The following is a 15,704-nucleotide window of genomic DNA, read 5'->3' as shown; positions in this document are numbered from 1 at the left end:
ACCAGCTAAAATCACTGAGAGCTGAAGTCACTAAAGAGCTGAGATTGCTGAGAGCTGTGTTAAGTTGGGGGAGGGCCTGAAGACACATTGGTGAGCGGCTAGCAGAGAGGCGTTGTGAGTGGAGTGGATAGCAGGACAGCTAGTGGAGAGGAGCAAAGAGGCATGGAAAGCAGAGCGGATAGCAGAGTGGCTGGTGGAGAGACGCAGCTGGCAGTGAAGACTGCAGCAGAACCCCACAGAGAGGTGTGGCAATCGGCCATTAGCATGAGCAGCGGAGCATGTGAGATGCCCCCTCCCCCCACTTCCACCCAGGCTGGGAGGTAAACTCTGCAGAGGAACTTCTGAACTCTGGGGGCTGCACTGGTCAAGGTCAGAAACTGTGGGTGGGCTGACTGTTGGGTTGCTGGACTTAAGACCCTGAGGGGAAAAGTATCAGAGGGGTAGCCGTGTTAGTCTGGTTCTGTAGAAGCAGCAAAGAATCCTGTGGCACCTTATAGACTAACAGACGTTTTGCAGCATGAGCTTTCGTGGGTGAATACCCACTTCTTCAGATGCAAGTCTTGCATCTGAAGAAGTGGGTATTCACCCACGAAAGCTCATGCTGCAAAACGTCTGTTAGTCTATAAGGTGCCACAGGATTCTTTGCTGCTTCTGAGGGGAAAAGGACACTGCCAAACTTACTTGAGGGTGGGTCTTTTGCTCATGATTTGTGTTATGAATCCTGTTTGTGGTGTTTCCCCAACATAATGCTGCAATGTTTCCCTCCTTTATTAAAAGGCTTTTGCTACACTCAGACTCCGTGCTTGTGAGAGGGGAAGTATTGCCTCATTGAGGCACCCAGGGGGGTGGTATGTAATTGTCCCAGGTCACTGGGTTTTGCATTGTGTTATTGAACGGAACCCCTAGATACTGATCCCGGCCCTTGTTGCTGCCAACTCTGATGGGCAGGAGGGTTACACAACCATTAGTTAGTATCTCAGATTTATAACTGATCCTAACAATGGCAAGTCCAGTAGCACATGGCCCCTAACATCATGCTAGAGTATTGCTTCAGTACTAACTCAAAGGGGAAAACGCTTGATGCTTTAAGTAAAACAGACTATTCTACAGACACAGACTAAGTTCTCTCATTACTTATTTCTCCCTTTATAGAGGTTCTAGACCAGTGGTTCTCAAAGCCGGTCCACGCTTGTTCAGGGAAAGCCCCTGGCAGGCCAGGCCAGTTTGTTTACCTGCCGCGTCCACAGGTTCAGCCGATCGTGGCTCCCACTGGCCACGGTCGCCACTCCAGGCCAATGAGGGCTGCGGGAAGTGGAGTGGGCCAAGGGATGTTCTGGCCGCCCTTCCTGCAGCTCCCATTGTCCTGAAGCATCAAACCGCGGGGATCGGCTGAACCTGCTGCGGATGTGGCAAGAAAACAAACCTGCCTGGCCTGCCAGGGGCTTTCCCTGAACAAGCGGCAGACCAGCTTTGAGAACCACTGGTCTATACCATTTCTTTCACATCTTAGGATACGTCTTCACTACCGGCCGTATCGGCTGATAGCAATTGATTTCTCGGGGATCGATATATCGCGTCTCATCTAGACGCGATATATCGATCCCCGAACGCGCTCCTGTCGTCTCTGGAACTCCACCAATGCGAATGGCGGTAGCGGAGTCGACAGGGAGCGCTGCGGACGTCGATCCCGCACCGTGAGGACGGTAAGTAACTCGATCTAAGATACTTCGACTTCAGCTACGCTATTCACGTAGCTGAAGTTGCGTATCTTAGATCGATTCCCCTTCCCAGTGTAGACCAGCCCTTACTAATGCCAGAAATAAATGATCCGGAGGCTAAAAGTACAGAACAGTCTTCCACTCTTCCCATTTGCAAAACATTGGATAAAAAGAATCTAGAGCATGGACAAAGAAGGCCAGTATATAAATACAACCCTTTGTTCTTGCAGGACTAGAAATCATTATTAGAAATAATGACATAAGAAGGGTGCCGTTGTACCAGTTTATGTAGGGTGCCTCTAGTTTTAGACCCATAATTACTTCTGCCCTCTGAAAACCTGTTATCTCAACTGGAGGGGAAAAAAATGTTGATTTCAAAATCTTACCATATTTAACATACAGCTGATCAGCAGAGACGGATAATCCCACAAATACCTAAGCAAGAGGAAATACAATATAGGCGTGTAATTGTTCTGCTAGTGTAGAATGTAGTAATAGTGTCCAGCAAGTTTATTATGGTTAATTTATTTGCATCGCAAATAGTGACTCATAAAAATGAGCTTGTAAATAAATGTCTTTTATGGTAAAGAATGTAATCCTTCACCATTCTGAAGTTCTCTCTGCCTTATTCTGCCTCTCACGGTGGGGATGAAATTCATCTCTGTTCAGAGGGCCAGCCCAAAGTCTATGCACCCCTTAAGTCCAAATTATGCTCTCTCATGAGGCCTTAGGACCCTCTTAAGACTCATTTAAGTTAAAGTAGGTCTGAAGTGGGACATGAGAGGTGCATAGGCCTTGTGATGACCTTCGGCACTTGGGAGAACCTCACTGAGTGAGAAAATGTGGAGCTGAGCTGAGCGATAATGATCAAATGTTTTCACAAGTAAATTCTTCGATACCAGACACAACAATTTTGTTTAGAAAATTATTCACAAAAGGCTATTTCACCTTCAAGAGCGTTAGTCAGCTAGCTATATTGTGAGCTCTGGGAGCCAGGGACGGTCTTCGTGATTGTCTATGGCACTGGGGCGGTGATCCCACTCCACACAGTTAACTCTGGATGTCATCGTGAAAACATTCTGCACCTGTAGGTCAGGGGCCTCCAGGACTGTGAAGGCTGTTCACATCATACACCTGGCTAACTGCTGATCAGGCATCTGTCAATGTAATCCCACAGCCAACTCATAAGGGGAGGATTTCTGCCCTTCATGGGGCTAGGGGCAGGTGGAGAGGCACTGGGCCCTCCTGGTCCTTCTGCTGTCTGGACACAGAGGATAATGTCCAGGTTCCAGTGATCTGGTCCAGCAGCAGTGAAAGCCCCTGCTGGGCTACTGCCACACTAGGGTCAAGGTCTGGGTTCTGGAGTGCCCTAGCTGAGGTGCTCTCCTGCCCGGTGCACCAGCTGCAGCTGCTGACAGATAGTTTCTAGCTTCAAGTGGGCCAGCTTTGCCCCCTGGAGAAATTATTCCTTGGATTCCTGAGTGGGTCCTGTCCCTTCCCACTGGTGTCCCCAGAAGAAAGGGGACTGGCTGAGCTGGGCTGCTCTCCCCTGATCCACCCCAGCTCCATCTGCTGCCAGTTTAATGGCTTCCAGCACCTTGACTTTGCCCTATTGAGAGGATTTTACTCCCTAACCCACATACCTGAAGCAGAGGGCCCTTGTGCTCTCCTCCTTGTTGCTACCTGGGTCTCAGGAGACCTCGATGGTATATTATTTATTTATTTGTATTAATTGTGTTTGGAATAACAAGTTGCTAACCCTGAACACAAAGGTGTTTGTTTATCAGACTTGTGTCCTTAGTACCCTCCTTTAGGGCTGTGAAAGCTGGGTCACATACTCCAAGCAGGAGCAGAGATAGAACAGCTTTCACTTCCACTGTCTTAGAAAAATCCTTGGAGTTACTTGGTACTAGTGGGTCACCAATAACCCATTGAGATCATCGAGAGAGACGGCGTACAGTCTATGCCAGGCCTGCACAACTCGTAAAGCGGCGAGGGCCACATTCCTCCAAAGAAAACAGGTGAGGGCCGAAACCTCCTGGCCCCGCAGAAACACCCCGCCCCAAGGCCGCCCAGCCCTGCGGAAACAAACCCTCCTTCCCCAGTGCCACCCCATCAAAACAGCTGTGGGCCAAAAAGGAAGGTTGGGGGTGGGGAGGTGATACTTGATTTTAAATCAACCAGGGGCTCCCAGCTGAAGAGGTGGCTGGGAGCCCTCAGGGGCAAATTAAAGGGCCCGGGGCTCCGGCGGCTGGGGGAACCCGGCAGGGCCGGCTCTAGGTTTTTTGCTGCCCCAAGCAAAAAAAAATTGGCTGCCCCCCGTGCCAGCCCTGGGCTCCCCCCTGTACCCCCCTGCTGCCCCAGTCCTGGGCTCTCCCCCCACCCACACCCCCTGCCGCCCCAGCGCTGGGCTTCCCCCTTTCCTCCCCACCAGTGCCCTCCCCCCACCCCACTGCTGCCCCAGCCCTTGGGGTCTCCCCCACCAGTGCCCCCCCCACCTCCTGCCGCCCCAGCCCTGGGTCACTGGTAACTCGCTCCCAGGAAAGAATCCTGTGGCACCTTATAGACTAACAGACGTTTTGCAGCATGAGCTTTCGTGGGTGAATACCCACTTCTTCGGATGCAAGTGCACCCACGAAAGCTCATGCTGCAAAACGTCTGTTAGTCTATAAGGTGCCACAGGATTCTTTGCTGCTTTTACAGATCCAGACTAACACGGCTACCCCTCTGATACTCGCTCCCAGGGTGGGTCATTCAGCAGGAATTTTGGATGTGCACAAAACACAGACAGGACTGGTTCCCATATGGTTACAGAGCTGCAGTAAAGTGGAACAATTTTCAGCTTGTGTGATTGGAGGATATCTGGATGCATATTATAAGATTGTCCTCCATAAATGAGGAAAAGTTGAGGTACCTTTATTATTCTTTTGTTGCACTCTTTCTTTCTATGGGGAATTTGCCAATGCAATATCACTTTTAAACAAACAAAAAGGCAATGGCTGTTGAAAATAGCAATTCCAGTCCTAAAAAGCATTTCTTGCTCAATTTTATCCTGCTTTTTCTACAGCAAGTTACAGTGGATCAGTATATTTGATTTGGGAGAAATGAAGTAACAGCTGCCCAAACTGAGCTTGAGCACTCCTGAATCCTGAGGTGTTCAACTCTGGAAGGCAGGTGTTGGGGCGGGAGGGGGCTGTGGGCTCCGCGGGGGAGCATGGCAGCAACGTGTCTGGAGCTGCATGGAGCCAGACACGCTGGTCTGAGTGGCACGGTAAGGGGGCTGGGGGTTGGAGAAGGCATAGGGGGTTCCGGGGAGCAGTCAAGGGACAGGGAGCAGGGGGGGTTGGATGGGGCGGAGGTTCAGGGGGGCAGTCAGGAGACAGGCAGCAGTTGGATAGGGATGGGAGTCTCAGGGGTTCATCAGGGGACAGGTGGGGGTGAGGTCCTGAGGGGAAGTTGGGGGGATCTCAGGAGGGGGCAGTTGGGGACAAGGAGAAGAGAGGCTTAGATAGGGGCTGAGGTCCCAAGGGGCTGTTAGGGGCAGGGCTCTTAGGAGGGGGCAATCGGGGGACAAGGAGCAGCGGCATTTAGATAGGGGGTGGGGTCCTGGGAGAGGGATATCAGGAGACAAGGACCAGCTGTGTTAGATAGGGGGTGGGGGTCCTGGGGGGCAGTTAGGGCAGGGGTCCGTGGAGGGGGCAATCAGCGGCCGCGGGCTGGGATTCAAAGGGCTCTGGGCTGCCTTCCGCTGCGGGCAGCCCAGAGCCCTTTGATTGCCTGCCGCCGCTGAGATTTAAAGGGCTCTGGTCTCCCCGGCCGCGGCTGGAATTTAAAGGGCTCTGGTCTCCCCGGCCGCGGCTGGGATTTAAAGGGCTCTGGGCTCCCCACGGCTGCGGGCAACCCAGAGCCCTTTGATTGCCTGCCGCCGCTGCGGGCAGCGCAGAGCCCTTTGATTCCCTGCCGCGGCTGGGATTCAAAGGGCTCTGGGCTGCCCACAGAGCGCAGTGTGCAGGGGATTCAGAATCCCTTCACGGGCCGCACAGTGAGACTCTGCGGGCCGCATGTTGTGCAGGCCTGGTCTATGCACACTGCTGGATGTTCGCAGGCTTTGCTGGCTGGCACACTCGGAGCACATGCGTCAAGATTGTCTGCAGAAGGCTTTGCTCTGTGGCCAGCTTAGAACTGCCTGCAATGCAGAGGAAGGCCAAAGCTCCCATACAGTGACAAGGACAAGAACAAGCAAGGCCCCAAGAAATACTGGGAATATCCTGCTCACAATCGTTCCATTTGGAGAAGCTGGGTCAAGGCTAGTACAGTCACCGCACAGAGCTGAGGCCTGCAATGAACCAGAAAGCAGAGTATGCTTCAACTTCCATCTGGTGCATGGACCTGTAGCCACTGTGGGAAGGTTTGCTGCTTGTGCATTGAGCTTTTTTATCATATCATTGCTATGCTAAGCACCATTGACAGACCGACTTTGTTGCATCCAGGGCCGGCTCCAGGCACCAGCTTATCAAGCAGGTGCTTGGGGCGGCAACTCCGGAGCTGGGCGGCACTTTCAGGTATTCGGCGGCAATTCGGCGGAGGGTCCCTCACTCCCACTCAGAGCGAAGGACCTCCCGCTGAATTGCTGCAGATCACGATCACGGCTTTTTTTTTTTTTTTTGGCTGCTTGGGGCGGCAAAACCCCTGGAGCCGGCCCTGGTTGCGTCTCCTTTAATCTGTCAAGATGTTGGACGGCCATATACATTGTATTACAGTAGTTCCTAGGGGTCTCAACTGAGATGGGACCCCAGTGTTCTAGGCACTGTACAAAGATAGATTAAAATACAGCCCCTGGCCTGAACAGCTTACAAATGTATGAAATACACAGCCCTAGTTCTGCAAAGATTTACACTGGAACGACTAACAGGTTGAAAGTTAAACATGTGCATAAATCTTTGCAGAATTGAGGCCTAACTTATAACATTCACAGTTCAGAAAGGTATCTCCTAGTCCCTAGTGATTATGCACAGTAGAAACTCACTAGTTCACACTAATGTCTGGAAATTAATGTACAGAGCAGTGAATGCTGCCAATTCCGGACTAGCAAAAGTACTGGCTGACAATGGGCGTTAGTAACAGATGCACCTGAAGTGGGTACTGAACTATCCACAACTCAGTTAGAATCATAGAATCATAGAATCTCAGGGTTGGAAGGGACCTCAGGAGGTCATCTAGTCCAACCCCCTGCTCAAAGCAGGACCAAACCCAACTAAATCATCCCAGCCAGGGCTTTGTCAAGCCTGACCTTAAAAACCTCTAAGGAAGGAGATTCCACCACCTCCCTAGGTAACCCATTCCAGTTCTTCACCACCCTACTAGTGAAAAAGTTTTTCCTAATATCCAACCTAAACCTCCCCCTCTGCAACTTGAGACCATTACTCCTTGTTCTGTCATCTTCTACCACTGAGAACAGTCTAGATCCATCCTCTTTGGAACCCCCTTTCAGGTAGTTGAAAGCAGCTATCAAATCCCCCCTCATTCTTCTCTTCTGCAGACTAAACAATCCCAGTTCCCTCAGCCTCTCCTCATAAGTCATGTGCTCCAGCCCCCTAATCATTTTTGTTGCCCTCCGCTGGACTCTCTCCAATTTATCCACATCCTTGTTGTAGTGTGGGGCCCAAAACTGGACACAGTACTCCAAATGAGGCCTCACCAGTGCTGAGTAGAGGGGGATGATCACATCCCTTGATCTGCTGGAAATGCCCCTACTTATACAACCCAAAATGCCATTAGCCTTCTTGGCAACAAGGGCACACTGTTGACTCATATTCAGCTTTTCGTCCACCGTAACCCCTAGGTCCTTTTCTGCAGAACTGCTACCCAGCCATTCGGTCCCTAGTCTGTAGCAGTGCATGGGATTCTTCCGTCCTAAGTGCAGGACTCTGCACTTGTCCTTGTTGAACCTCATCATATTTCTTTTGGCCCAATCCTCTAATTTGTCTAGGTCCCTCTGTATCCTATCCCTACCCTCCAGCGTATCAACCACTCCTCCCAGTTTAGTGTCATCTGCAAACTTGCTAGTTAGTTAGGTATAATCCACATGTATATCTACACTTGAACGTTTAGTTGTGTTTTAACGTGCTAATTAACATGTTAACAGACAAAGACTGTAAATTGTAGAGTAGATAGGACACAGACACTTATTACGTTTGCTCAGTGTTTGTATTTTTGTGTTATTGTTTCCTTGCACTCCCCCATGGGTGCACCTGTAGGCTCCTGTCCTCTTGTCTTATACTTAGATTGTAAATTCTTTGGGGCAGGGATTTTTGTTTGTTTGTTTCATGTTTGTACCATGTCTAGTACAATGGGGGTACTAGACATGATAGTTTGCTTTAAAATAACTGTTTGAAGCTCTCCTGGCTTTGGAAATGTTAGAACAAGTCCTGAAGGGAATGGATTAGTGGCTAAGAGGCAATCAAAGGGGCATTTCTACTACCTGGGGCCAGCACCTTTACTTCTATAGCTATATGCATGCATATGGTTAATTGCACAAGCAGAGAGACAGAGAGTGAGGGGGAGGGATCTCAGCTTGTCATGATGACTGCAAACAAACCCCACCCTGCAGCCCTCCCCGCCCCCTTTCCCCTTGTCACACATCCGCTCTTTGCGGTCATTGGTGGGGAATTGCCTGATGCCTCTTTAAATCGCCTCTGCTGGCTCCTTGTTTCAGGAAGTGTCATAGGCAGGCAGCTCCAGCTCCTCGGCTATGGGAGGCGGAAGTGCCTCCTAGGTAAATTGGAGCAAATTGCAATCGATCCGCAGCAAGAAGCGGGGTTAAACCCGATATTTCCAGCGGGTAGATGATAAGGACTCGGAAACTTTCCAAGGAGCTTTGGCATTACAAAGGGCATAACCCTCCCCCACCAGCAGCACCGCCAACGGCAGGATCGGGATTATTATTATTATTATTTTCTTAAAACATTCTCGTCTCCTAAACCAAAAAGCATCCGGCCCCCTTCTCCCCGCAAGTCTCTTGCCGCCCCCATTATCTGCCTAGGCGCTCGTGTTTTGTGTGCGGTGGGGCGGGGAGGGGGCAGTCCTGCAGTCTGAGCTCGGAGGCAGACTGAGATGAAATCATTTGCGGTGGCCCTAGCATGGCATCTCTCAAGAGTTTCGGCCGGGCTGGGCAGAGAGAAGAGGAGGAGAACGGAGACCTGGACCGATCGCTCCAGCAGATGCTGCGGGCGATAGTGGAGGAAAGGAACCGCATTAACATCCGCCAGGAGATCAGCGGGCTGGGTGAGTCCCGGGGGTGGCTGCTGCCTGCTCGTACCTTCCCCCTGCAGAGCGAGCCGGGAGCCGGGGGAAGGGAGTGGGTGGGCAGCGCCCGTCCGCCCGCCCGCAGAGCGCGCCGCGGGGGCGGGAGTAAAGTTACCCCATTTGCCGGGCGCCTCCCGCAGCCCGCCGGCCCGCCCCGGGGCGAGCGCACACGCGGGGAATGCACCTCGCCCCGGGCTGAGCCTCCCCCGTCTGATCCCAGTGCTCGTGCCGCATGCGAAGCCCTCCCCTCACCAGAATAGCCCGGACTCCTGCTAACGGCTAGGGCGGGTTAGCAAGGGCAGCGCTTGCTTCTGATCCTTGTGGGTCCTGGTTAGCAGTGGGTCTGTTGGTCGCAGTTTGTAGGAGCATTTCCTACAGGTACAAGGCGGCTGAGAGGGGGAAGGGAGCGTTTCTGGTGGCTTATTACTATGGCCCCAATATTGAGTAATTCCTTGTGATGCAATAAGGTAACAGGTTTGAATTACTATATGTTGTGTAGTGTGTGATTTCCCTAGGCTTAGTATATACCACACAAACCTGATCCGTCTGAACGCCCCTACCTCCAGTCCCCCTTTTTTCTATCACTGGGTGGTGGTTAATGGAAACCGAAAGTCCCTATTATCAGAAATGGGTATCTGACTTTGTATATGCATTGGTTAAGTGATGAGATATTCACATCCTGTAGAAACAATCCATTGCAATCTGTAAGAGAGTCCGAGAAATAGCATTTATCTTCTTATCTCTTGGAAGAATGGAAGCTTTAAGATGAACAAAGCTAGCTGTGTGCCATTGCTTTCCAGACTGCAGTGGGAGCAGGAGCCTTTTTTTCATAAAAAGCCTGTAGACTAAATCAAAGTCTGTTGGTTTGTAATATACTGCCAGCCATAATTGCTACTGGGAACCTGTTGTGTGCTCTAGGGATATCATATTGTTTCAGAAATGGGCCTAATTTTAGTCTAAGTAGGCTAGTAAGAACTAAAGAGATCAGTTCACTCTATTGTCTGAAACGCCCTTGGAGGAAAATGGTCAAAAGGCACAATATGGATAAACTAATTATTTTTTAAATAAAATAAATATTTTTTCCTAGATCTTGGAACACATACCAGATGTATACTTTTTTTCTTTTTTTCCCTCTGGTTCTTGAGATCACATGACTGTCAAATGATTGATCTTTTTTATGTAGCTTTTTTCCCCTTATGAATCAGACACCTCCCTTTTCTGAGTAAGTGATTTCATACTGCTTGCCAGGGTCTAGTAAGTACACGATGACTTTTTTTAATCAAAAGATTTTCTTCCCTATTTTTAGCTACTTAGTATTGACTAAGAAGTAAATATTGAAAAGAGCTAATGTTACTTGAGAGGAAATAAATATTGCTTAATCCAGTTACTGAGGAAATGTGTTGTGAAATAAGAGTCCAAGGTTAAAATCTGAGTAACCTACAAACCTGAATGCAGTGAAATTCTTCCTTAACCTGAGCCTCTCGTATTATGAAATCATTTGAATCTGGTTACGTTAATGGATAGCAGCTATAACCATACAGTATTATGAGTAATAAGACTGAAAGAAAAAACAGCTGCTATTCAACAGATGTTCCTGATATGCAAAACTATTTCAACCTTATTTTAAACCTAGCTTGAAACGGTATTTGTACCTTGGCCCCGATCCTCTTATGAGCTCCATGTGGTTGGACCTATGTGCCAGTATATAGCTCACTGCAGGATCAATGCTTTAGATTGTAAGTCTCTGAAACACTCTCAGCCTTCTTTTATTTCCAGGTGGCCTAGATATGTGGTTGACCTTTCTCAGCAGACATACAAGGCCCCAACCCTCTCCATTTTTAAGTCCTTCTTAAATACTTACTTCTGTTGTGCTACTTATAGTGAATCTCCTTGACTTGCATTGAAAATCCCTTTTGCGTTCCTCTTCCCTGACCTCTGTATTACCTGTGCGTGCATCTGCCCTTATGCTGTGATCTCCGTGGGGCAGGGATCATCCCCTATTGTATGTGCTTCATACGTAGTGGGTGCAGCCACAAATAAGTAGGAAAATAATCATTACTACATGTTTCTACAGCATCTAACATAATGGAGCCCCAATCCCTGACTGTAGCCTCCAGGTGCTACTGTAATAGAAATAATGGACAGTTACTGATCAGCATTTGGTGTTTTGCAGTTTTTATTTGGCCTATGCATTTATTAGTAGTATACAGTTAAAAAGATACTGCTAATCAGGGGCGGCTCTAGAAATTGCGCCGCCCCAAGGAGGGCGGCACGCCACGGGGGGCGTTCTGGCAGTTGCCGGTCCCGCGGCTCTGGTGGACCTCCCGCAGGCGTGCCTGCAGAGGGTCCGCTGTTCCCGCAGCTCCGGTGGACCTCCCGCAGCCACGCCTGCGGATGCTCCACCGGAGCCGTGGGACCAGCGGACCCTCCGCAGGCATGCCTGCGGGAGGTCCACCAGAGCCGTCTGCCGCCCTCCCGTGGCACGCTGCCCCAACTGCGCGCTTGGCGCGCTGGGGTCTGGAGCCGGCCCTGCTGCTAATTAACTTTGGGCCTGATAGTTAAATTTGTTGAAAATGGGGACTTGTAGTAATAAAAATGTTGACTTTTTTTTTTTTAAGTTGTAGCCAAAATGCTGTTTTTTAGTTGGTGGGAGGAAGATTGAAACATTTGCAATAGTATGAATCTCAACACCATGATTCTTTAGCACTGTCTTGAGAGAAGTTCCATTGTCGGGAATTTTTTAGCTAAATGTTTTATAATCAGAAAATGCCAGTTCTTTGAAATGGAAACGTATCTTGGGAAAGAGTCAGTTTTGACACTTTTTTTTTTTAACTTGAAAAAACTTTTGCGGGGGATGGGGAAGGAAAGAGTTTTGGAACTAGTGAAACTCAATGTTTTCTAAACAACAAATTCCAGTTATCTGGCTTGAAATGGCTTTTCATTTCAAAATTTAAGCTAATTATAGTATAAATAAATAATAGTTGAAATCAAAATGAAACATTTCCGCTGACCCAAACCAAAAATGTTTTCAAACTACCTTTGTGAAAATTTTGGAGATTGTAACTTTTCATCCCAATTCGAAAACCATTTCCTGCCTAGCTTGTCACATGAATAAGGGTACAATCTTGCAAGTTAGCATGTGAGGACTAGTTAGTATAATGTTAATGGGAATCGTGCAGCTCAGTCACCATGTTGAAAATGTGACCGTATCAATAGAGATACTCCTGTTATGTCTAGGTTTGTTGAGAGAGATTACAAAGTTATAACCAGAACCTCTCTATCGATGTATATCTTTTTCTAGGATATTGCATTTCTGCACTTTACTCCAGCCTGCAAAATTATAATCAAACAGTGGGAAGACTCCAGTGGCCTACAAGTATAGACCTGCCACGTTGCGTGTTTGTGTTGAAATAGCCATGACATTGGACCTTCGTCACCATGGCTAGCCCAATCTTCCATCTTTATTGCTGCTCAAAGCTTAGAGAGTCTCAGCAGGGTGCCGCGGGAAGAGGAGAGAATGGATGCTCCGCGTACCATATTGTATACTGAGTTGTCTTATATTGCAAAGCTTCCTTGCACAGGACATGCTTAATTTCAAGCACCATAACTAGTTGCTTGATGTATGGCATTTGTCACTGACTATAAATTAGTTCCTGTTCTTTTTATTTCTATTTTCCTCTATTGCTTATGAACTCTTCCAAAATCCCAGTAGAAATCTCATAAATCAAGAATTTAGACTATTTTATGTGTAATCCCATAATTTAAAAGCTCAAGAAACTAGTTTTAATGATCTTCCATCAGGGGCAGCTCTAGCAATTTCGCTGTCCCAAGCACCGTGGCACGCCGCGGGGGGCGCTCTGGCGGTCGCCGGTCCCGCGGCTCCGGTGGACCTCCCACAGACGTGCCTGCGGAGGGTCCGCTGGTCCTGCGGCTCCGGTGGACGTCCATCGGAGCCGCGGGACCAGCGGACCCTCCGCAGGCACGTCTGCAGGAGGTCCACTGGAGCCGCCTGCCACCCTCTCGCCGACCGGCAGAGCGCCTCCCGCGGCATGCCGCCCCAAGCGCGTGCTGGGGCCTGGAGCCGGCCCTGTCTTCCATAATAAAAGCCAAATTCTGCTCATGTTACTTGTCTCTGTAGTCATAATGGGCTAGATCTTCAACTGCTATAAATCTCTGTAGTTCCACTGAAGTCATTTGGAGGTATCCCAGTTTACCCTGTCTGAGAATCTGGTTAATTGATTTCAGGGATTAGTCCCTGAAGGCTTGATCCTGAAAATTGCTGAGTGCTCTTAACTCCCATTGATTACAACGAGACCATATAATAGCTCACAGAATTGGACATTCTCTCGCTCTCTGTCTCTCTCTCTGGCTTTTTTAAATGGTGTTATTCATTGAAACTAAACCTTTTTCAATTTTGAGTTGTATTTTATTGCCAAGTTTTTATAGTGCAAATTACTTCTTCCTAAAATTTTGCAGTTGGTATCAATTGTCATTAGACATCCCTAAAACAAGTGTCTTCCCCCATATTGAGGGGAATCCATCCCTTTGTTGTGTGAAGTGTGTTAAAAAGTTCCTGGTATTGCATTCCAGAATAATGACTAGATACATGATTTATAATCACTCTGTGTAGTAGAGAAGATGATGTCACTCTAATTACAATAGGTCTCAACTGGCTGTTAAGGTGTTATCCAGTCACCGAGTGTATTCTACTACCACAAGGCTCCCTATGAAATGGAATTCACTAGAGTGTTTCTGTGGCAAAAAAAATTATTTAAGACTACAAGACACTTGCCCCGTGTTTTACTTTGATAATAAAGCATGAATGGTGGCAGGTTCTGCCTCAGCTTCTTTGATTAAAAGTTCAGAGTGAGTGGAGGGGCATAAATCTTGTGTTCTTTCTTTTTGGATCTAGTCAACAGGAGCACAAAGTTGAAAAGTTCCATGGTTCATGTTGTTTGTCTCCTGTCTTTCTCTACCTCTTGCTATGTTCATTCTCCTTGAAAAATTTATTTGTCTGCAAACGAGTGTCTGAGGAGACAAAACAGTTTTGGGTTAGAGCCCTGGACTGGGAGGGTTCGATTCCTGTTTCACCTATGGCATCTTGTGTGACGTTGGATAACATGATTAACTTCTCTGTGCGTTGCTGTCCCTCTAACAATACTTATCTTACAGTATGCTAAAGAAAGTGCTGCATTTGAGATCCTGGGGTGGAAGGTGTTGTTTTAGTATAAGGTAGTATTATAATTAAAATTACGTTTCCTAGGAAACAAGAAGTAGACATTTGAATAATGTAATGGTGAAATGCTCCGTTGCTGACCAATAATAGACCAGTGTAATACATAGATGGTCAAAGGTGGGAAAGGCCCAAGGAGCTGAAAATACTATTAACTGCCCCTTTGCCTCTGTTGATATGTATGCTTGGATAATCCAGAGAGCCATAAAAAAGCAACAGCAAGCAAATAATCTAAAATAACTTCTCCCAGATTACTAAATCTTAAATGTAGCGGGCCTAGAAGAGAGGCTGCTGGATCATGCAGTGGGCCTGCTCCTGCTGTTGTCAGGGGCTAGAGAACCCTTCCCTTTTCTGTGTCTCCTGCTAACTGAGGGAGGAGCAGAAGCTCTCCCATACACTTCTGATTCACAAGAGGGGAAAACAGGATAGGAGGTTACAGTGGCAAAGCGGGAGGGTATGTGCTTGGCTTGGTGGTGTTCTTGGAGGCTTCAGAGAAGCATCTGAATGTCCTTAAAATTGCCTGTCAGCAATGTATGAAGTTAGTGGGATGATTCTCTTGTTCAAAAGTCAGGCAGGTGCTTAAACACCGTGCTGAATCAGGGCTTGAATAAGTAGATCTTTGGTCTCGTTCTGGAAATTGGACCCTTGCATGCATTAAATGATAGGCTGTTAAGGTATATGGGTGTCGGGAAAGAAGGGAATGAGTGTAGAGTAGGTGAAAGACAAAGGGAACGGTTGGAAGAGAACTTGGTGAAACTGAAGGGAACAAGGGGAGGTAGAGAAGGAGATGAGGGCAGAAATATTGGCAGACATGCCAACTCTTGTGAATTTATCACAATAACGTGATTTCTAAGTAAAATTTAAGCCTCATTCATGATCTCACAATAGAACTCTCCAATGTTAGAATCCTGACATGTGAGAGTTTTATCTTGAGATCATGAGTGAGGCTTAGTTTTACTTAAAAATCGCTGTCAGACACATGTGGCCAGGTTGCCCGCTGTCAGCCTCCTCTGTCCCCGCCGCCGGGGGCTGACAGTGGGAGCCCCTCCTCGCAGGCTCTGGCTATCAGCTCTGGGTGGCTGCTTCCCTGCCAGCCTGGGGAGTAGGAGAGGGGACCCCACTGAAGAACCCTAAGAGAGGCAGAGTTGAGGTTGGGAGGGCTGAACTATGGCCAGGGGGCTGAAGTGAGGAGGTGGGGGCTGATAGGGTGGGGAGCTCTGTTGATGGTGGGTTCTGAGCAGATGGGGTGAGTGCTGTGAGGGTGAACTGAGGGAGGCAGGGGGTTCATGGGGTAGGCAGCTGAACTGATAGGGTGGTGATGATGGGAGCTGGAGGGACTGAATTGAGGAAGGGTTGTGTGGGGACAGAACTGGTGAGGGAGCTGGGAGACAGGATTAATTGTTGGGCAGGAGATGGGTAGATGTGGGGGTGAGAGCTCCTGTAGCAGG

The 15,704-nt window shown here is 48.5% G+C and overlaps 1 protein-coding gene across 2 annotated transcripts in view; it reads left to right on the top strand.

The window, feature by feature from the left end:
* The first annotated feature begins 8,446 nt into the window (after positions 1 to 8,446).
* KIAA0930 (KIAA0930 ortholog) overlaps positions 8,447 to 15,704 on the top strand; it is a 145,037-nt gene continuing 137,779 nt past the window's right edge. For both annotated transcript variants that reach the window (XM_044995299.1, XM_044995292.1), the window contains exon 1: positions 8,447 to 9,002. In XM_044995299.1, the coding sequence (XP_044851234.1) occupies positions 8,858 to 9,002 (145 nt within the window). In that variant the 5' untranslated portion in view covers positions 8,447 to 8,857. The remainder of the gene's footprint in view (positions 9,003 to 15,704) is intronic.

This window comes from Mauremys mutica, chromosome 1 (assembly GCF_020497125.1).
Source record: "Mauremys mutica isolate MM-2020 ecotype Southern chromosome 1, ASM2049712v1, whole genome shotgun sequence".
Taxonomy (NCBI): Eukaryota; Metazoa; Chordata; order Testudines; family Geoemydidae; genus Mauremys; species Mauremys mutica.
This window is presented reverse-complemented; position numbering and strand designations above follow the sequence as displayed.